Source organism: Grus americana, chromosome 18, assembly GCF_028858705.1.
Source record: "Grus americana isolate bGruAme1 chromosome 18, bGruAme1.mat, whole genome shotgun sequence".
Taxonomy (NCBI): domain Eukaryota; kingdom Metazoa; phylum Chordata; class Aves; order Gruiformes; family Gruidae; genus Grus; species Grus americana.
The window spans coordinates 827,103-849,577 of NC_072869.1; the positions used below are offsets into that span (position 1 = coordinate 827,103).

Sequence of the window (22,475 nt, forward strand, 5' to 3'; positions counted from 1 at the left end):
GCACCCCCAGCTCCGAGGAAGCCAGACAGACACTTTGATGTGGCTCTCCACAAGAAGTAACTAGCACATCTCCTCAGCAGAGCCAATTAGACCAACAAAGGACCTTTTTAGTTTAGTAGCGCTGCTTCCAGGGCTCAAGACAGTTCACCTGAAAGACTGTACATATACAGCCCTGAATGTTCGGGGCCAGGGTTCACTGAGCAGGCGCAGGACTGGGCTGGCAAACAATTTCCTGTAAATGATACAGGTGTCTGTAGTAAGTCTGAAGCAAGACAGGATATTCAGCTCAATGCCACTCAGTTTCCTTCAGCATCTCTGAACTCAGCCACCAGCACCCCGTCTATTCACCCAGAAACTGGAGAAAAGGATGCACTCACCTGCTTTCATTATCCAGAAACACAGAACTACTGCTTTTCCCGAGGGCTTCACTAATGGGAGAGAGGCAGAAGGGGGAAGAGAAGGCATCAGAATCAGAGTCAAAAGTACTGTCCCTGCTCACGTCATCAGCAGACAGCTCCAAGGAGCCCTCATCCTCCCCTGGCTCTGGCCTGCAGTCCAGACCTTCCTCTGTCCCCTCCACCGACAGCTCCGACCTGTTCTGCTCCTCCTGAGAACTGATTGTCGATAGGATTCCTGAGTCGCTGCGGGCAGGCTGGGACCGGCGGGTGCTGTCTGCTGTAGGGCAGCTCTGGGAGAGCTTCTCCCCTTCCGAAGAGGGGGAGCTGATGTAAGCCACATCTTTCACAAGCTGTGACACGGTCAAGATGTCTTCTCCTTTCAGGATCCCCCTCTGCTCGGTGGGGGAAGCCTGACGGATAATGCCGAAACCCTGAGTGTGGCGGCCACGTTTGCGGGGAGCTTTATGGACAGGGGAGCTCTCAGGAGTGATATAGCGCAGGGCTTCTTCATCCTGCCTCTGAATGCGGGAGTTTGGCACCCAGGCAAGGATAAGCGTGGTTCCGAGTAGCTCATCTTTCTCCACGTACAAGCACAAATAGCCTTCGAGAGAGTAAAGGAGCAATTGGTTATGACACAGCTTTATTTGTAGGAAACTGCATAAGCCTGAAATTTGCCCTTCCCTGTCTCCCCCCACTTCGCCACCATTACACATGGGCAAAACAAACCCTTTTATTTACCAGGCGAGAATTCTGCTAAATGAATGGTGGAGTGCTCAGCATTATTCAGTATTTACAAATAATTTCAAGTCTGCATATGGCTTTTGAATAGTCTAAATTCCCTCTGGTCCAAGTGGACATAGAAATGACATGCAAATACTTCAACTTCCTGTACAGATTACTAATCAAAAGTAAATTCTGAAATATGTTGCCACATGAAAAACTTCTACTGTTTATTAGTTAAACAATTTCAAGTGCCAGCTAAACATTTCTTTCTTAAGAATATTTACTTTTGTGTAGCTAAAGGGCTACAATTTTCATGGAAAGCCAATAGAAAAAAGAGTCACGCACACAAGAAGGGAAGCGTGGGTCAATGTTCACAGAATAATCACTTTTGTGAAGCTAAGCCAGTAGCCACGGCTCTCTGATGAAAACATGAAAGAGCGCAGTAACAGATGGGACTAAAGGGACAGAGCAGTATTTATCTTCATTTGCTCCAGTGCATGCAGCCACAATCAGGTTTTCTTTCTTTTCTCTTTACCAATGGTGGTTGGGGCCAGTCTAGCAATGACAATTACAAGACGATACTTGGCTTTCCCAAATGAAACAAGTATTTGAAGAGCAACAGAAGTTACTGTCCTCAAGTGACAACTGTCCATTTTCTGGCAATACAAAAGGACTTACTAAAGCAGGTAAATCCACACTAGACCAGCGGAGAAAGGAGAAATATCATCAATTTTCCTAGTAAAAGAAGAGCTGATAGATCAGCTTGCAGATGGCTTTCCTTAGTCTTCTGTAAGACTGCCTTGCCCTGTCCCCCACCAGCACCTCTTCATTCTTTAAAGCCCAAGATGTAGAATCTGATACAAACACACACCCCAGGAGAGAGAAAAAGAGTGAGTGAGAAGTGTCTGCGACACCCTGTCACCTGGATGATGCTCTCCGATGCCTTGTAGCAGCTCAGGCGGGTGGACACAGACGTTGTTCTTAGAGTAGATAATCTCCCCATCAAGCACAGAAGATGAACTGCTGCCACCACCAGGATTCAAGGTCAGGAGGTCGGAAGCTTTTGAAGAGGCACGTCGGAGGAGTCGCCCCAGAGACATCGCCAAGGAAATGTTTCCATTATCTGTCAGCTTTAATCAGGAGCCAAATTCAGAAGATCTGCCAAGAAGGAGGAAAGAATAGTGTTAGCATAAATATAACAACAGCACAGCACGTGCTGAGAAGGAAGAGGTCTCCCATCAACTGCTGCATCAATCCTACAACTCAAGGAAGATCCTCCAAATGCTCTGGATCTGTAACATCACCTCTATGTTTTAAAGATGCTGAAATACAGAATCCTGGGATGTTTTTCTCTGCAATGAAGAAATACGAAGGCAGCAAACCCCACATTTCAATAGTTACTGTGGGGAGGAAACAGAAAAGTAATGCTTGTCACTGAAAATTGCCCATTAAGGGAATAGCTCGGCAATGCAGAGCTGCCTGATGTATCACTGTCCTGGGGATGTCAAAGACAGTCAGAGTAGACCCCGGAGGATTCCTTCAGCACAGAAAAACTGCTGAGACCAGGACATTAAACATGGGGCTGCTGCTTCATCCACAGTAACCACTGATCTCCAGAAAAACGTTAATATAAACAAGTCTGTTCTGTGCTTACCAATTTTTGTCATAATCCTGCTATGTGTTTGAGGGTTTTGGGTTGGGTTTTTTTGAGCAGTGATGGTTAAATAGAGCTTTTTCAGAGGTAAGTGGTGAGACACCCATGTTCAGCAGAGTGGGCAGACTCCGACAGCCGCGTACGGCACACCAACTCAAGGCAAACAAGGTAACTTTAGCTAACTGTGGAGCACGATCCCCAGCTAACCACCGAGCACGCCCTATACTCAAACGAGACGTGCTCCTCATTGGGGCTGTTGATGAGGAGCCCTACGGTGAATCCAGAGGGATCACCCAAGCTATAAACTATTCAGCAAACAAATCAGGAAGAAGACTTGATGGTGGGTCTTGCAGGAAGCAATCCCACAGCCAGCCCAAAACAATTCAATGCAGAGCAGGCGCTGCCTGCTGCTACCATCCCTAGCTGGGAAGCAGACCATCAGAGGCACGGCACTTTCTGTTCCACCAGAAGTACGTGAGGAGAGGAACCATCGACTTTTGTTCCTTTGTATTTACATGGCCTTACTTGCTGGTGAACAAGCCGGTCTGACCTAGCACGCACCACACATCGCCTGGGTGCCAGGTCCAGGGGCAGCACGTGCAGAGCTCAGCTCAGTGCGTTCCTCGCCACAAGTCCCACACCGCGGTCTGCAGAGCAACAGGGGTAGCCAGAACTAACGAGAAAAGCAGACAGGACAAGTCGGGGCCTATCAGGGGCACTGTATGCAGGAAACATTTAGGGGCTTAAAGCAAGCACCATCAAACATTGACTAGCTCTGCTTTTAATGGTATCTCCAGACAAACGAGGAAGTGATAAGCAGAAAGGGCAAACAGAAACCAGTGCTTCCCAAAGAGCAGAGTGAAACCTGCAGGGAAGGAAAATAGCTGTCCTGATTCTGACAGATTTGTATGTACAGAAGACTGCAAGTGAGACTGCCAAGTAGTTGACAGAGCTTCATTAAAGGACAAACTATTGGTTTAACTGGCAATCGCTAGATTTGTCAGCTTGAATCGCAGCATAAGCAGTTTCTGCATTTCAGGCTTTGCTAGAACTTGATGGAGAAGCCTCAACCCTGCTACATACTGTGCCCAGCAAGTGTTTAGGGTAAGAGAATTATTTTGCAAGTCCTTCGCACCCATGTCTCCTTCTAGCACCAAACGCAACGCGTATCTTCACATCTCAGCCCAAAAAATCAAACATGAATGGAGCCACGTGCTTGCTCTTGTCCAGATCGCCAAGACACACAAAACTGTTTCAGGCTCTGGGTTATATCTTGGAGAAAGTAATTTGCCTCAATCATATCTAAAGAGCAAGTCACCTTTCCTCTCATTGCACCCTGCAAGAATACAGACAGCAAACTCAGCTGCAATTCCTCCTTCCCACCGCCAAGTTGCAACACACCATTTCAACACAGCCTTGAGGGTGTCCAAAGCAGCGATGTGGGGCAACCTGTCCAGCACCAGAGGCCCTGAGCCTCCGGCACAGCTGGAGAGGGCCATCTGTTACCACAACACTTTGTGGGCAGCATGGTCTGCTCAGCCGTGCCCCGCTGCTGTCAAATCTGAAGCCAGCCAGGCTATCCAGACCTTTAGCTACGTCAGCTATTTCATCAGAACTCTAAAAGCGCAGAACCTGTGTATGCAAAGAAGGAAGGTGGTACCAGCTGCCTGTGGCTGCTGACCAGGGAATGCTTCCTCAGAAAACAGGAGTGAGCTTTCCCTACTAAGGACAGCAGATGGGGATGCACGTATGAAACGAGCTCGTGTGCTGTCCAGCTCTCCAGGGGCTCTTGGAAATGCAGGCAGAGGCACAGGACTTCTCTGCTAACAGAGGCAGCATTTAATTAGCTTTTACCTAGCAGAGAAAGAACAAAGCAACAGGTAGAAGATCAAAAGCTGCTCCCTGGAAAGCAGGAGGAATTTAAAGGGAAATATCACTTTGATCCTGCAGAACACCTGTTGCTCCAGCACTGCCTTGATGTGCAGGTGGATGGCACTGCAGGTCTGCACATGCTGGCTGGGACAAGGAAACACAAAAGAGACGGGAGGTGAGGAATATGATGTCCTGCCAGCACAGGAATTTAGTCCGTTGCATTTGTCTTGCAGAAGAGCTATGCATCAGAAATCAGAGCCATGCATCAGAAATCAGAGCCCACTACGATGCTGCAAACAAATAGCCAAATGTACTGGGATATATAAACATCATCAGCAAGACTCAAATTAATCCTCTTGAGTTTGCCACAGGCTAGGGAATTCTGCATAGCTTTGGTTGCAGCACTAAAGAAAAACAGATGCAAGTCACTGGACAATTTCAGGGAGAGTGACAAGAGTGATCTGGGGCATGGAAAGAGATTGCCAAGGAAGGATTAAAGAAAGGGGAACACATTAAAAGTCTTCATACATGTGAATCACCACTGCTGAAAAAAGGAAGAGCTGTCTATGGAGGACAGGAGAAGTAGTAAGGCAGTTAAACTGTGGCAAGGAATATCTAGTTCAGTCATTCCAACAGCAGGGACAAGGCTGTAGCAGAACAGGGCAAACTGAAGAAGCCATTTCCATCACTGAGGGGTTTCAAAGACAGGCTGCAGAAATAGATAGGCAGTCAGTCCCGGCTAGGACCAGACGATGGACCGGACCTCTGAAGGTCAGCTAGTCTACTCGTACGACCCCAGAAGTCTCTGAAACAGCTTGTGAACGTGCCTCTCCTTCCCAGAGGACAGGACTTCATACAACACAGACCAGCCAGTACAAAAGAGACCAAATCCACAGGGTTTGCTCTATTCCAAGCCCTCTTCTACGTGGGACAACGTCTGCACACACAGCCCATGGGGCCTGGCTCGTGAGGAGAAGCAGGTATCACTGCTGCCTCTTGAGCAGGCTTGGGAAGGCAGGTGGGAACCGTCCTACAGCTAAGTCAGCATTAAATTAGCACCATTCAAAAAAAAAGTATTTTTCATATTAATTTTCTATCTATCCCCTGATCTGAAAGGATTCTTTTCAATGTGGCAGAGACAACCCAGCTCTCCAGAAGCTGAAGCACTGAATTAGCTGATAAGCTCTTGCTGAGTGCCAATATTTATTAAGCACACACACATTTTTTTCTCCCACACATCAACTGTCGCCACTAAAAAATCTTTGCTACAGCTACCAAATCTGTTCTCGCAGCCCCTGGCTGCTCTCCCAGTCAATGCCAGCACTTCTCAGCTACATGAGAGCTCAGAAACACGCTGGGGAGCCAACTCCTGAAATCACCCCAGGAGCCTCTTCACAAGAGCCTGACCAGTTCCAGCCAGCAGCATCTTAAATAACACCGGCTGCTTGCCTCCCGTGGAAATGCCCTTCCCCTTCTCACAAACCGATAAACAACAAAATCCTGTTTGGCTTGGCAGATCGTACCCCCACCTTGGCAGACGCTGCTGGACCAAATGTTGCTGCCTCCGGTTGCACAAGATTCCTGCATTCTGGCGAAGGAGGGCAATGCAGGGCTCCTGCACGGGCTGACACAGGCTCCCGCACATGCCTCTCAGTCCGTGCGGCACACGCTGACACTGGAGCGGTTCACAGGCATGCAAGGCAACAAGGCTTCTCTCACAATTAAGTTCAGCCTATAGAGGCATATGACAGCCCGCACTTTGGGGTCGGCTGCAGCCGACAAGTCACACTGCTGAGCACTTCATGTCTGGCAGTGAGTCCTGTGGCTCCAAGGGCAAATTTGCTGTGCAAGTGTTTAATAGCTTTACAAGCAAAATAAGCCAAGCTACAGGGCTCTCGAAGCGAAACATGAGAGGTACAGCGTGTCTGGGCACAGAGGAGAAACACGAGCTGTCAAACATCGGCACCAAATTTAAGCATGAAATGCCTTAAGTAAGAAAAACACAATAGGCTTATTTTCTTTTTTGCCCTTAATAACTTAAAATTGATTTTACGTATCTAAGGAGTAGAGAGTCACTGCACTGAGGAGGTCTCAAACACTGCCAAAGTTCCTGCCTCTTCCTCCCCTTGGGAAAAGCAAATGTCAAGTTTGCACCTCTGGCAGCTCAAGCCCAGGTTCAGTACGCTGGAAGGCAGAGCGGCCGGAGACAGGAGTACAGGAGCCCGGGAGTCAGGACTCGCAGCTTCTTTCCAGTCCTCTGACAGGATTTTCTGTGCAACTCTCAGCTAGTCACTCACTTGATCTATACTTCTCTACGTACACACGAGAGCCCTTGTGACGACCTTCCCTTTGTATCGCAATACCTCTACATTGGGGGGGGGGGGGGGGAAGCTTTTAAAACTACTAGCTATTAGCTGGAGCTATTTAAGATGACCTAGCCAAATCAAGGAAAAAAGTTTACCATAGGGAGCCATTCCGAAGTCATCCCATTTCATGGGGAGAATTATGTAGGTCAGCAAAAAGTCTTTCATTCCTGACCTGCTGGTGCAGCAGTGGCGCACAGAGCAAAGGAAAAGTAACAGCAGTCACCAGCGATGGCTGAAATCCTGACACTCGCACAACTCCAATTCCAGTCACTTCAGTGGAACAGATTTTGCTCAGATGCATCTCAGCTGAGAAGGTAAAAAAGGGACAGCAGACTAAATACTGCAAGTTTGTTACTCAGAGATAAAAAGGGAAACGAAATGCTATCCTTGGAGCCTGCCTGCTGCTCCCAGCCACACCTGCTTAGGCATTAAAAAGCAAACAAAGAGCTTACCACCCCTCCAGCACCAAAAGTCAAACTGCAACACAAGCTTTAGTGCTGAGAAATTATTTGTGCCATATGTCCCTTCATCCCTTGATTAAACATCATTTCATGTTACTTAACGGCAGTGCTTGCGCAGGAGGTAACACTTTTATGGCTTTTTTATTTCCTGCATCCTGCAGCCATGGCCTGGTAATGCTCACAGTACTGGATCCCTAAATATCAGCAGCTACAAAATCCCTGGAACCTGGTTTCACAGCTGAATTGATGAACTAATAGCAAATACGACAGACATCAGTTATCCACACTGACCCTTTGAAATAGTCTCCTTTTCACCCCACTGTAGCAGGGCCGTGCCCCTCTACCTTCTTGCAAAGAAAGCAACGCTCTGCCCCATCCCAGCGCTCCAGTGTTACACCAACCGCGCAGCAAGACATATGGAATAAACCCAGATATTCAGCAAACGCAACGCAGGGTCAGAAAAGCAGCTTTCAGAGACACCTCTGGTTTTAGCCAATTTATCACCAGAATGAGAACGAACTTTAAGCCCACAAACCTAAAGGTTTCTATAAAAGGAGCTGCAACCCCAAGATCTTTATCCTGAGCTGTCCCGGCAACAGCTGGTCTTAACGTCTCTATTGTTTTCTCTTAAAATATCTTTCACTTTTATTATTTCTTAGTCATAGTGGCAACTAAGAACCTAATACCTTTGCAAGACAAGCTACCAGTCTGAGCGCAGAAGAGACGGGCAGACCTCAGAGGAAGAGGCAGAGTTATTTTACAGAGCATCAGCAACACCGCAAGCAATATATCAACACGTAATCCCTGGCCTGGAGGCCATACATCAAATAATTGCCGAGGATCCCAGCCATCCATCTTCACGTCTCTGCTGCTAACAGAACTCAGCCAACGAAGAGGTAGATATTGGGGTAATTTGAGAGAAAACCACCTCCCCAAAAGTAAGGAAATCATAAAAATACCGCAAGCTGTATGGAGCCACTCCAAAAGAGCGGAAGATAAAGTTTGAGAACTATTTCGCACTCTGCTTTCTGCCAGCCCCGAGCCCGCACCACACCGACCGCCTCCGGGGCTCCGGCGGCAGCGGGCAGGCAGCGGCGGCGGGGAGAGGGGGGGGACGCAGGGAGGGAAGACAAAGAGCGGGATACACAAACGGCTGCATCGCCGGGGTGCCAGGCAGGATACCTGGCTGCCTCGTCCCCTTCACCGCGCACGAACCCGCGTGACAGGGACACGCGTGACGGGCAGCCGTCCCTGTGGGCCCGGGTGGGCTGGGGCAGCCGCTGCAGAGGCCAGCCGGGCCCCCGCTGCCGCCCACCACAGCCCAGAAGCCCGGCCCAGCCCGGCCCCGCCGCACGGAGCCGGCGTGACACGCCGCTCAACGCACCCGCGGCGAACGACGCCCCGCGCGGCCCCGGCGCTCTTACCGGCAAAGACGAGCCCGAGGAAACTTCTGGCGGCTGAACGGACCGCCGCACCCCCACCGGGCCCTGCGTGCGGACCGCTGCCCTGCCCTGCCCTGTCCCGCTCCGCCCGGCCCGGCCCGGCCCGGCGGGGGAGTGCCCGCCCCACGGCCCCGCCCCGCCCCGCCCCGCCCGCCGCCGGCGTGACCCGGGGGTGCCCGGCAGTCGCCTCAGGCGGGGCCGCCTCCGCGAAGGAAGGGCGAAGACGGACCCTCCCCACCGCAGCACACGCCGCCCGGACTCCGGCCCTCGGCGCTGTTACCTGCTGCCCCGCACCGGGGCTGGCGCGGCCATGGCGGCCGGGACGCCGCAGGCCTCCCCCGGTGCGCGGCGGGCTGAGGTAGTGTGGCCCGAGGTAGTGCGGCCCGAGCGGCCCCCCCCACCCCACCCCATGGGCTGAGGTGGTGCGGCCCGAGTCCCCCCGCGCGGGCTGAGGTGGTGCGGCCCGCTGCGCTCACGTGACCGGGTGTTGACACGTCGCCTGGCAACGGGAAGATGGTGCAGCCGGTGGCGGGTGAGTGCGGGGCTGTGCGGCCCCGACCGGCCCCGACCGGCCTCCCCGTCCCCGCCTGTGCCCGTGCCCAGCGGCGGAGGGGCGGCCTGCAGACGGTGGGGTAACGGGCCCTGAGAGCCGGGCGCTGGGCTGGTGCTCCCTCTCACACTGCCCCTCTCCCCCGGGCTGCTCTGGTTGCAGGCACAGGCCAGCCCCAGCCCCATGGAGGAGGCCGCCGGTGCCACAGCAGAGGGATCGGGGGTGGAATTCGGCTCCGCTGAGCGAGATATAATCAGAGTTCCGTCACATCTTGCTATGGAGGTGATTTCCTTTGAAACGTTCCTAGGGCAGCGTGTTCCCGCGCGTTCCTTACACCGCCACGTCTTCAGGGAAGCAGTTTCAATAGGAGGGAGTATAACAAGCGAGCAATTATTACTGTCTTGCCCTGCATATAAAAAAAAAGCCACTAGAAAGTAAATTTAGTTAGTCTTGTGTGTCAGCAGCATCTTGAAGGATGTTTCTCACTCAGCTCAGCACGTTTCTGCTGTAGACACTTTAAAAAGGAAGTTAACCACATTTCATAGGTGCGCATACTTGAGCTCTTTTTTGAGGTTTGTTGGTGATAAGGTTTTTTTTCTTTCATTGGTACTGCACGGTACTTGAGTTTGGCAAATGATGACATGGAATAAAACAGTATCTCTTTAAAAAGAAAGCAGCAAATAATTTGGCTACATGTAGTGCAAGCTGGAAGACTTTCTTTAATAAATCCCTAAGGGTGTTTTTTTTTAAATTGATGTGAGCTAGAAACACATGTGAAATTAAAAGTGGTAGGTAGAATTTTTGCCAGGATCTTTACTATCTTCATGCTAACTTAATTTAATTTAATTCTAAATTAAACTTCTGTGCTCTGTGACAAAAGGCAGATGTTACAATGCTGCCACATTAACATTCAACAAAGTACCCAAGCTGTTATAATGCTGCTGTTCTGCTTTTTCCCTGTGTTGTGTGCTAGGCAATAGAGACAGAAAATGGGAACGACAATGAAGAGGAAGAGTCTGTTCCTCTGGAGGACCAAGATGAGACATTTCCCCCAGCAGAAAGAGGAGCCTGTGGAGCTACAGAGCTGTTTGTTAGTTCTGCAGAAGTGAGACACGATAATAATATATATAACCTTATTTGCAGAATGCATGAGCAGTATTTGTAACTTCAAATTCTTCTGATGCAGTTTTATTGCTGCAAACAGAAAACCAATCATTATTGGAACAGAGAGAAGCTAATTGGTCAAGCAGGGAGTATACAAAAACTGACCAAACTGGAGCAGCTCCTTTGTTGTGCTATATATGCGTAAACTTTCTTTCATCAGGACTGACACAGCTTTGGAAGTTTATCTGTGAGCTGATTTTAGAACAAGGCCCTCTTCTTGATTCTTTGTCTGCATTGTTCATATCTCATGATGACAAAAATAACCAGATTTTTAGGGGCAAATAGAGCTAGATTGAAAAGCTGTTTCAGGTGATGGATTTTATGTTTCAGGAAAAATCTCCTGAGACTTTCTCGGACAAAGTGGAATTAGAGAGTTGCCCTCCTGAATTGGGTGACATGGAGCAGCCATTAACAGGCAGCAGAAACCCTTCCCACGCGTCACCAGGAGCTCCTCCGCAGGCATCTGCGTTGTCAGTGGAGTTGAACAGCAGCACAGAGTCGGGTATCATTTCAGTTCCTTATTAACAGTACGATACTTGATACTGTCTATCAGGCACAGTTTCTAGTTTTCTCCCTTTCTGATCATTGTTAATCCAACTGGAGGCATCATACTATGAAATCTAAGTCTTTTTCCTTTTTTTTTTGGGGGGGGGGAGGGAGGGGAGAAGGTCTGGGTAACGCTGGAGAACACGTTTCTCTCTATTCAGAGTCGGCCTTTGAGCAATTTGATCAGCTAGCTAGTGAGCATGGCGGCCAGCGATGGGAAGAGGAATGCCAGCAGCATGGAGCTGAGGAAAATGAAATAAGTGGAAGAAGTGAGGAAACCGTAGAAGAAACAGAACTGGTTGTCTTGGATCCAGAACATGTGAGAAGTCCTCAAATCTTGTCATTCCTCTTTGCAGACTTGCTATTTTGATTTGTATAAAACATGCAAGGTAAATTGTAAGCAGTGGCTTAGCTATATGCTGAAACTACGTATTTAAAAATAGCTTTTGCAAAAGTACTAACTCTTGAGCGTGTCTACGCCCTCAATATTAACCTCAAAGTTGCAGGTTCAGAAGTGAGCAACATAGTGGACAAACCTGATCCTTTTCAGTACTGAATGAGAAGTACTTGCAGCAAGAGTGAGTGGATGGGTTCTCAGATGTAGCTCTTCCTACATGTTTCTGACTTGCAAATATTCTCAGTTGTCACTCTCTGATGTCAACAAATACCCACTACATAACTCTTCTCACTCGCTACAGCGAGACTTGCTAGAATAGGAATGGCAGAAAATACGATGTTTTATTTAGTAGTGGAGCGGCAGTAAGGTTTCTTCATAATTTATTTACACAAGTATGTTAAAGTTTATCAACGTCGTACTTCTTTACAGCCTCTGATGAGAAGATTCCAGGCTGCCCTGAAGAATTACCTTACTAAGCAGATGGAAAAAGTGAACCTAGAGCTTCAGGAACTGGTATACGGCATTCTTTCTTTGCCTTCCCACAGCAGCCCACCCCTGTCCAAGCTGAAGTGCGATAGCTGATTTCCTCTTGTGTTCGCAGAGGACAGCAACGAAAAAGGGCAAAGCACAGAGAGAGGAGCTTGGGGTGATTCTTTATGGAGCACAGCAGCAGCTGGCACGTCTGCAGATGGAACTGGAGAAGAGCCACGGCCGCCGTTCTCAGACGGCCACAGCACGTCAGCAGCTGGAAGAGGAACTGGAGGGCCTCAGGCTTACTCACAAGAAAATGTGTCAGAACACAGACGATGAACGCAAGAAAGGTGACTGAGGCAGTCCCTGCAATACTTCCTAATTCTAGTACTATGTGGAGAAACGAATTTGAGTATAAGTCAAGCATTGGATTGAAAAATACAGTGAAATGCATCAGGAATAATGTGCTCATTGAAAAGTTTCACAGATATTCCTGGTTGCCATGTAATTTCTATTGTTTCTAAGACCGTGTTGCTATGTTGTACTTCTAAGAAGGTCTTTAGGACTGAAACTAACAGCTCCTGGCAGGTAGGCTGTTCTGTGACTTAGCAGGAGGAAAATTCCCATCGCTTTGTTATGTTTGCCCATGTCTCTGTAAGGGTGCGATGAGATTGCAAAGGTTGTAGGTAATTAGGGGCATCCAGGAGTGTGGGAGCCCGTTCCAGCCAAAGAAACGGACTCGACTCATTCTTTCTGTGTTGCAGTGTTTGGATAGCAAACAGTAAAACAATTTCAATGGCAAGGATAGCTAAGCATTAAAGTAAATTGCCTAGAAAGTTTTTGCAGGTTATTGAAAAAATTAGAGAAGCATTCAACAGACTGAGAAAGAGACAGTTCTGTTTTGGGGCAGAGGAGTGGATTCACTGAGTCCTGAGGCCCCTTTGTGTGCTGGCAATCAAGGAACTGCTTACCAAGATTTTTAGCTTTGCTTGTGGAGATATATTCCCAAGCTGATGGAAATTCTCTTTTCAGGGAGGGCTGACGTGCGAGTTTTGCTTTGAGTGCTTCTATATTTCTTTCCCTTTTATCTCTGTTTAAAGTGTGTGTTTAAAACATACTTTTCTGTGAATATTTTTCCTCTTGCCTTCCCAGTTTCTGCAATGCAGACTCAGGTTGAAAACCTGGCCTTGCATCTCTTCTACATGCAGAATATGGACCAGGATATGCGTCACAACATTTTACTAATGAAACAGTCGACAAAGAAGGCTGAGGCAGAGAGGATCCAGGCTGAGGTGGAAAAGAAAAAACAGGTATCAAGTGAAACTGCTTTACGATAAGTACGTACAGATGACAGTTAGTGGTGAGTCTTGGAGGAGGTGCTGCCTTGTCAGAAGGAAGGCTATAGTGACTGAACCATGGAAGATGTGTGAGGATATTTTTCTCAAATAATTGGAAAAACCCCAAACCCCCAAAAGCAGGCTTTCCTAAAAATGAGAAGAATCCCCACCGCTAAGATCGTGGCACGTACTGCCCAACGGTTTTTGACAAGCCTTATAATAGTAAATCACCCTTCACTCAAGCAAAGGGTGTGTGAGGGCAGAAAGGTACTCAGTAAAGAATTATCATTTGTTCAGGTATCGAGAATTATTCTGAGTCACAATGAGTTTCACAGTGGAAAGTGAACTTTGAAAATGAACGGAGCTGGTTGGTGTGCTGGAGCTCCCTCTGCTGCCTTCTGCTTGCAGTTGGACACAGGCTGATTATTATTTATGCAGAATTGCATGCAAACAGTTGAAATTAAAGGGATTTAGTTGGGGTTTTTAACAAAATATTTTAAAACATAAATTGTTAAGATTCCCAGCTGCTGGAGAGATGGCACAATATAATCCATGCTGACAGGAATGAAAGCTGCTTCAGATCTGAGGTATCAATTTACTACTGCAAATGGAATAAGAAAGAATCAGCAAAGAAGGTCTCATTCTCTTGAAAGTTGTCACTGCTGCACTCATGAGTCATTTCTATATGAATAGAAAAGTTTGAGTAGGAATCTAATCTAATCCAGTTGCCAATTTAACTGCTTTTCTAGCCTATGTTATTCTTGTAGAATATAGTTGGCTGTTCCTCATCCTGAACTGTTTGGCTCTCGCTTTTTAGGATCTTCTAGTAGACCGCTTAACAAGAAAAGCCTACGAACTCCAAGAACAGATTGCTCTGCTTGAAGCTCAGTTTGTGGCCCAGGCGGAGGACACAAAAGTAACTCGGCAAGCAGTAAATGAGGTAGGACGGTGCTTTTTTTTTTTGCTTCTGGTTAATAATTCCCTCTGGAAGGACTGACCCCTTTGGCTCACACTCACGTGGTATGTACAGTGTAGGCCAGAGTTGTATGGTTTGCTCCTGGTTGCAGGAATTAAGACTTTCCCCCCTGCCCCCTCCTCCTTTGTCCTTAAGAAATGCCTGTAAATCACTTTCTCCCCCACCTTCTTAGCATTATTTTTTCCTGGAGATCTATGCTTTGTGGTCTGGTGTGACAGTAAACTAGACACGTATTAGTTGAAGCTGTTCCTGCCCAGCATATTATGAACAGAAAAAAAAATTTGTATTGTCACATGAATTTGGTTTCTCAACCCAGTGTAGATTCATCCCATCTAAAAAGTCTCTCTTCCTTAGGCTTGTATGGAGGTACAGGCTATTAACATGGAGAAAAAGCGATTGATGAACCACTGGAATAGCAGCTTGGCTGGAATGAAGCAAAGAGATGAGGCCTATATTGCCACACAAGAGTTGCTGAGGTATCAGATCTGGAAACACCCCCAAAGGAGACCTCAAATAATTGGGACAGGAGGGATTCAAAAATGGGCAGTATGTCTTCTGTCAAGTCTATTTCTGTGTGTGCGGGATATGTCAGACAGAACAAGTTTCCTGCTCTATAGCACGCAATAAGGTTAAAGGATAAGAAGTGCTTTTCTTTGTTGATATTTTCTTTATCCAAAACACAATTCTCCCTCGAAATGTGCAGGTTTTTAAAAGCTGTTTAGAGTTTTTCTATTCATGTTTTATTCCTTTAAAAGAGTTCCTTCACCTTTGCAACATCTCTCAATCTCTCAATCCAGAGAGCTAGACAGCAAGAAGGATTTATCTATCGCTTTTGGTTAGGATTTTGTGATGCCTTTAGAAATCTTCGGGAAAGCTTTCCTATTGTTGCCAAAGGAAGTGTTTGTTTGGCCTGGAGTCTTAAAGCTTGACCGATTCTCTGAGAACAAACAATATGCTTTTATCCTGGTAAGAATGGCGGGGTGGGGACAGAGAACTGAAAGGAGGACTTAATTTTCCTGCATGCATTTCCTTTTAAATCTCAATGTCTCCATCCATCTTCTGATGACTCCGCACTGTCACAGCAGACTAGCCTTAATAAAGATCTTCCTTCTTGGTCAATGTTGCTGCAATAGCATGTTTGAAAAGAGGAATTTGTAGATGACTCTTCAGCACGCAAATCATTTTCCACCCTCTTTGCCTCTCCAGCAAGTACAGACATGACCTCAAGTCCCTAGAAATGGACATCCATGGCTGTAGAAAGTCGATCAGGAAGGAGGAGGAGAAGAATGAGTTGCTTGTCACCATCCTGAGCCGTTCACAGAACGATGCCAACACGACAAAGAAACTGATTGCCCAGTGCCTTTCGAGGCAGGAGGCCTTGAAGGTTGAATTTGGCACCTATACTCGCATTCTCCATGAGACAGAGCAGACCCTCAACAGGACCAAGATGGTGAGAAGAGTCACTTGGAAGAAGAACCATTTTGAACTGGACACGGATATTTAATCCCCTTCCCCAAACAGTTGTAGTGATCCTGTTTCTGTCTTCCCTACTTTTTAGGATCAAGCCGCTCGGCTGAATGAGTTGCTGTCCATCGGTAAGGATATAGAGAAAGGAACTGATGCCAAAGACCAGATGGAGAATGAAATCGTGGCAAAGCTTCAGGACCAGATGATGTCCAGCAAAGCCACAAAGCACTTCTCACAGCTGGCTGCAAAACTTCATAGGAGAAAAACAGATTTGGTATGGTATCTCTTCCCTTTGGGAGGGCAGGGGAAGGAAACTGCCTAGAGCTGTGTTTCTCAAGTGTGTTTTGTCAGCATCTTCATTTCATTTTTCAGGTCTGCAATTGAAGCTCTGCTGGGTTTGCAACTTCAATTTAGTTCTTCCAGTGATCTTATTGCAGCATTCTTGTGTATGCCAGAGAGTTTGGCCAAAAAGGCCTGACACATAACGTACTGTTCTTTCTTTACTTAAAAAATGGGGCAGAATGATGAATCCTGGGAGCGTTTACTATAAAGTGGTTCAAATTGTTATGTATTGCAGGAAGACAGTGGATATGTGATGCTTTTATACTCCACATTAAACTAACTTACATCTCTCTACTGCCTCATGGAATGTGATACAGGCATACTTTCGGTTTCCAAAGAAGGATTACAGTCCCAGGAACAGTCAAACCACACCCACAGTTCTTCATGGCATGACAAGTTGCTCTCTTTGGGAGTGTCTAACTAGTACAGATAGAAAAACTAGAAGATTCAGCATAGTATTTATCGTATTGAGTTGTGTGGGCTGGCTCTAACACAACATGCTCACACCTCCGTATTTTCCAGCCTGCCCCTGGGTTTTTTAAGTCAGGTGCATATCTTAAGTAACTGCAAGACTTCCAGGGTTGGCTTCCATCGAGAGAAAGGCCCCGGGGTGAGGGGGGCAGATACACAAACAAGTGGATACTCTGCTTTGACTTCTATTAGCCTCTGTGCTGCACAGGAGAATACAGTGCAGACACTACGGACTTGGAAAAGCCCAAATTGCAACCTCTCGCAGCGTGGTCCAGGCTGTGCAGAAGCAGCAGACAGGCTCTTGAAAGTTACCTGGCTGCGTTCATGCTGCACTCAAACAAAAGGCATACCCGTGCTTTCTGGCTCCTACAGCTGCTGTTAGGTGAGGGGTGCGTTTGTCAGGCACTTTGGGGAAGGCACACTACAGTAATGTCCTGCCGCTGTTAGCCAGATGACTGGAGACATCCGGGCAGGGAAGGTAACCGCAGAAGCGATGAGGGAGGTCTCTTAAAGGGCTTTCGGATGGCTGAGCTCCATAATGTTTTTCGACACCCTTATGGCAGAGGTAAATATTGCTGTCTTCTGTCAATAGATGGGGGAAACAAAGGTACAGGGAGGGTAAGTAGCTTGCTTGCAGCTTGTAGCACAGCCTGGGAGTAGAATCTAAATCCCCTGATTCCTGTGCTTTGATAAGTAGGCATTGCAAATCAACGAGTTACTGCTGGTGACAGTAATTTGTTTTCTGTCTGTTGATATTCCTAGGAGCTGCATTTTTCCAAGGTTGAGAACGATATGGCCCAGGTTATTCTGAATGCAACTCATACCAACGGCAGGCTGACAGTTCTCCAAAAGACACTTTGTGAGCTGGACAAGGAAATAAAAAATATCCATGATCTGATCAGCTGCAGGGAAAGTGAGATTGCAAAGGGCATTGTCCTGACTGAGAACAAGCGAGGGGTCATCAGCCAGTACAACAAGAGGTTGGAGATGATTCTTTCTCAGCAGGGGGTATGTACGTTTATGTTTCAATCCCAAACTCGATTTCATGCTTTGTGGTGACCACAGATGCCCTTGATAAATGTAACTCTGTAAGTGCTGGATAGTTGAAACTTTGAGGCATCAGATTGTGATTTAAAAGCTGCACTAGTTAATGTACGTGTTTACATTTGTCAGACAGTTCCCAATGCATGTGAAGAGGAGCTGGCATTTAGGGAATTGTTGTGAAATGAGGGTGTGCCTAGCCCAGATTTCTGCAGGGAGTTGTCTACACCTGATGAAAATACACACAATGACATCAGTACTGTAGGATTAAATAGGATCTCATTATAAAATCAGCAAAGACTGACGAGAAGAGAATGGAACAGGCAGAGTGACTGAAGTTGCTTGGTGGTTGTCCCCATTCAGATGATACCCAGGTCTGTCCCTAGCACTGTGAGCTGTAAGACCTTTATGGATACCAGTGCAGAAACGATTACTGTGGCATATGCTTTGCAAACTCTTGAATGTCCAGCTGTGCCTGTTGTAAGAGCTCAGGGGGCCTCTCGCCAGAGTCGGAACCTTTTGGGCTTCTGTTGCATTTGTTCCTGTGCGGCCAGGAATTACTAGTTCCATCCAACTCACGGGAACTGGAGGCAGAAAGTAACTAGCTGACAAAATAACAGTGTAGTTGAAGTATTTAGTAGGCATCTCAGCAGCTGGACCAGCCTTCTGCAATGATGCTATAAACAAGTGCTCCAGCAGCTTCTGCCTGATTAATCTTAAACGTTGTCCTCGTACAGGGACAAGAATTGGCACCACTGGAAATTGAGATCAACAAGCTGACCAAGCAGATAGAAGAATGTAATTCTGAGGTGATGACACTGCAGAAGTACTGGCTCACTCTGCAGAAAGAGCTGGTCAAGTTAACACACGAACGGGAGGAACAAATAGCCTCCTTAGATATGTTAAAGAAACAGATCACAATAATGCAACAGAAGAAAGTGCGCACTGAAAGTAAGTCATTCCCTAACTCTTTCTTGAAATGTTCATCCATGAATGGACAAAAAAGGGAGTGAAGGCTTACAGACGGGTAATGCTAGACCTCCCCCAAAGGATGCCCTCAGTGCTCCTACACGTGTGTGAGCGGTAATGCAAATGGCCCCAGTACTGTACTGGAGGGCTAAGAGCAAGGCGCCTTCTGCTGTTTTGCATGTCGTTATTTCCTGTAACGATAAATCCTGCTGTCTTAACTGACACAGTTGAACCCTAAGAGATCATGTCACGTGTTACGCTTCTTAAACAAAGTTTGCAAGTAGTTGGTAGGTAAATGTCCCCACCGACGATAGCACTTTCCTTGGCCAAAACCAACTCTTTTCCACAGCAGTCTCCTTCAAAACCTTATTTGATTTTCAGGCTTGTGGAAAAATGTTTTGGCTGGGTATGTGGGACACAGTGTTGTCTGGTCTAATAGCGGTTTGTCACAACCCAGTGCCTGTGGGAATTTTAAGACTTTCTTCTGTTCACCTGAAGATGAAATTCAGCAGGAAACAAAAGAACAGAAAGACATCGAACGTCACATGAGGAACATGTCAAATGACTTGATAAAGTTGAATGTGTTGATCAACAAGAACAACAGCAGCTTCGAGGAGCTGCAACATGGCAACATTATCACAGAGAACGAGTTTGTGCGTGCTCTCAAGGTACAGAGGCTTGACACCTCATTTCCAGGTCTCAACCTCCCATGCAGACGAGAGGCAAACAGTGACCCTGTAAATCTTTCTCAGTCTGACAATGTTGTATTGGTTTATGCTTCCCAAATCTAGGCAGCAGAAAAAGAATCGGTTGAGATGCAGGAGAAGCACAGTCAATTGACTGAGGAGAAGGAAAGACTCCTAAGCAGCCTGGTGGAAGCAGAGTAGGTACCAGAGAGATTCTGCCTTTGTGCCACAGTCTTTGAACTTTGGTACGTGTGTCCAGGTTACCTTTCTTCTCCAGTCATCAAACTGAACCAGCACCGGCAAAGGTGCTTCTGTCCTCCTTGGGGAAGATGAAAGGAGTTTAATGAGTTTTTGAAGGGCAGAAACTGAAAGGTGCTTTAGCTGTCTCTGGAACCAGCAAGAGCTGAGGGGATGTTGGCTTTAACATTTCCAGCATGCTTGTGCTGGGCATTGCCAAGAACTGTACAGGAAGAGTCCACGTGCTGTCTCCTCTGCCAGTAACTCAGAGCGAGTGTGCTGCGCTGGGCAATTACTTGGGGTCCATCAGCCCCCTGTCAGGCTGGACATGCTTGTTGTACAGTCATCGTGCCATTTTCTAAATTGCGGAGCTTACCGTCTGACCTCACGCTGCTCTGTAGCTGCCCTTCTACGTGCTCCGTATGCAGATCCTTAGCTTCTGCTGAACCATTCAGCTCTGTGTTCAGAATCATCTTGGGAGTGTGCTGCTACTGATGCACAGAGAGAGCGTCCTCTCTTGTTTACAAAGGCACTGCTTTTCCTTTCTGTCATTGCAGGCATCAAATCATGCTATGGGAGAAGAAGATCCAGCTGACAAGAGAGGTGCGTGCAGCGGTGGATTCTGAGACAGGACAAGGTGAAATCCAAGCCATGAAAACAGAGATCCACAGGATGGAAGTAAGCCATGGGAAAGAGGAGCGAGGAGGGGAAGCTACACACAACATATTCAGCTTTGGTGTTGCTGAAACTTAAGGCAGGAGATGAGAAACAGGCTGGAGAAGTAGCTTCTTCGAGGCCATGGAAGTATTGGAAATCTTACCACCCTGCAGACAGATTGAATTAAATACATCCAGTGTGCACACACTTTGTGTTCCTCATGTGTGCTGCATAATAGGCTGCAGCAGAATCAAGATATACCTGAGAAATCTATTTAAAACCTATTATGTCTGCCACTTTATTCTACGACCGCAATTTATAAGCAAAGAAATGTTGATTACTAAATATTGCATCATCTTAATCACTGGTTAGGGACATCTGTCTTCTGGCAAAGCAACTCTTCCCTTTCATTCTCGGGATACTTCTGCTCTTCTGCTTTTCCTATTGCTAATCAGTTCCAGTGAAATGTTTTGGAGATTACTATAGACGAGTTGATAATCCAGCCCTCGCACAGGGCAAACTGGGTTTGGATTCAGAGCAAATTTGGCTTGCCAAAACGTGTATCTGGTTTACGTTGATGGGGTGTGCCATGCAGAAGACTTTGGTTAGGTGCCATGCACAAACATTCGCTATTTTCAGCCTATTTTGTATCTTGACAAATGGCAGGTCCGCTATGGCCAGCTCATGAAGCAGCAGGAGAAGATGATTCGTGATATGGAGGCATCTGTTTCTCGTAGAGAGGCAATACTGATTCGTGGAGAGGGTCAGAACAAAACAGATAACAAACGTATCACCAAGAGCGACTTCCACCGCAAGAAACAGGAGTTGAGAAAGAAGATCAGCGAAACCCAGAAGGTGAGCGAGTAGGGCAGGGCTGCAAGAGTCCACGTAGCCCATATTTGCCTTGTAACGAGCACCAGTGCGCACTCAGCACAGACTCACGGGGCATCAGTGCGCAGCGCAGGCCCTGCGTGGGTGCAGCGCTGTGTGGGGGTCAGGCTTTGGAAACTCCTTAAAAAAAGAAAAAAAAAAAAAAAAAAAGAGTCCCGGGAAGATGGCCAGGAGTGCAGGTGAACTGAAGAACTGGGATCTGCCATTTCCTTCTCTTCCATTTACTAGAATGCTCAAGACTGCAGCAAAACCATCCTGGAGCTGGAGAGCACCCAAGCGTCCCGTAGTGCCGCCTTCTCGGAAAAGCAGCAAGAATTGCGCAGGCTGCAGGCTGAGTCCGATGGCCTCGATTCAGACGCAGAATGTCTTCGGAACAAGAAACGATGGGTGAGCGCATCCGCTTCCTTGCAGTAGGCGAGCCAAATAGAACCTGCTGCTTCCTGTTGCTGCCAGCTCCTTGTCGCCGTCTCACCGCAATCCTGAACTGGGCGTGCTTGGCGTGTAATTTTGGCAACACTTTAACTGAGCACTTTCTGAGGGCTCATAGCGGTCCTGAACTGATGCTGCAGTTGCGCTCTTAGCAAAGCAGCATTCACCTGGAAATGTCAGCCTAAAGGATGTTGTTTGTAGCTTGAAAGTATCTGCTAACAGCTATCCTTTGTGAGCACTAGCTGGCTGCTCCTAAGTATGCTACAAATTTGAGAGCCAGCTCAAGGTCTTGAAAGTTTTTAAGTTGGTGAAACTCTGTCCCAGCAAGGGTTGTATGTGTGGGTATTTCTCTGATTTATGGAGTTCTGTGACATGCCTGTACCTCTACAACGCTCAGAATGGGGATGCTCTTTGGTGTTATAATAGCGGTATCCTTCCTAGGAAGCCCTTCCACTTCAAAATATGATGGTTACAGTACCCGTGACACGAATCCTGTTGTTTTCTTAGTTCTTTTCTGTGTGCAGTCTGCTGTTAAAGCAATTTCTGTTGTTGCTCTTCTCAGAACCTTTTGGAGATTGTGGCCTACCAGACACGCCAGAAGCATCTGCAGGCGCTGAAGGAAGGGAAGTACGCTCCCCTGTGCCACACTGAACAAGCGTGGCGAAACGAGCAGCAGAAACTGCAGGACCGGCTCCGTACCATTAACGCCATTGTCCACCAGATCCAGGAGGAACATCCTGGGCACCAAAGGGCTCTGCGGTGGCTCAGTCAGTGCTTGGAGACCAGGGTCGGCTCGCGGGAAGCCTGACAGGCGCGGCCAAAACACATATAACCGTCTGTCCTTCTTCTAGAGGCTGCAGGCTTTGTAAAGGAAGAGGTTAAATAAGTAAACAAATACAAGTATTTATTAAAGATGGGGCATTGCAAC

General features: G+C 47.4%; 2 protein-coding genes across 8 annotated transcripts in view; one reads left to right on the forward strand and one right to left on the reverse strand.

Moving 5' to 3' along the window:
* TBC1D16 (TBC1 domain family member 16) overlaps nt 1-9,301 on the reverse strand; it is a 31,981-nt gene extending 22,680 nt beyond the window's left edge. For 4 of the 7 annotated variants that reach the window (XM_054846629.1, XM_054846626.1, XM_054846628.1 and 1 more), the window contains exons 1-3: nt 8,899-8,996; nt 2,044-2,279; nt 378-999 (exon numbers count right to left, since the gene is read on the reverse strand). In XM_054846629.1, the coding sequence (XP_054702604.1) occupies nt 378-999; nt 2,044-2,221 (800 nt within the window). In that variant the 5' untranslated portion in view covers nt 2,222-2,279; nt 8,899-8,996. Of the gene's footprint in view, nt 1-377; nt 1,000-2,043; nt 2,280-8,898; nt 8,997-9,196 lie in introns of those variants that run through there. The other 3 variants (XM_054846627.1, XM_054846624.1, XM_054846630.1) reach the window with 3 other exon arrangements.
* Nucleotides 9,107-22,459, forward strand: CCDC40 (coiled-coil domain containing 40). The gene is made up of 20 exons (XM_054846623.1): nt 9,107-9,448; nt 9,629-9,748; nt 10,440-10,571; nt 10,961-11,132; nt 11,338-11,495; nt 12,003-12,086; nt 12,175-12,394; nt 13,197-13,354; nt 14,199-14,321; nt 14,712-14,833; nt 15,564-15,807; nt 15,916-16,098; nt 17,400-17,645; nt 18,416-18,629; nt 19,146-19,315; nt 19,439-19,530; nt 20,128-20,248; nt 20,894-21,082; nt 21,347-21,505; nt 22,110-22,459. Exons 2-20 carry the CDS (start codon nt 9,650-9,652, stop codon nt 22,353-22,355), a joined length of 3,132 nt encoding a protein of 1,043 aa, XP_054702598.1. The 5' UTR covers nt 9,107-9,448; nt 9,629-9,649; the 3' UTR covers nt 22,356-22,459.
* The last annotated feature ends 16 nt before the right edge of the window (nt 22,460-22,475 follow it).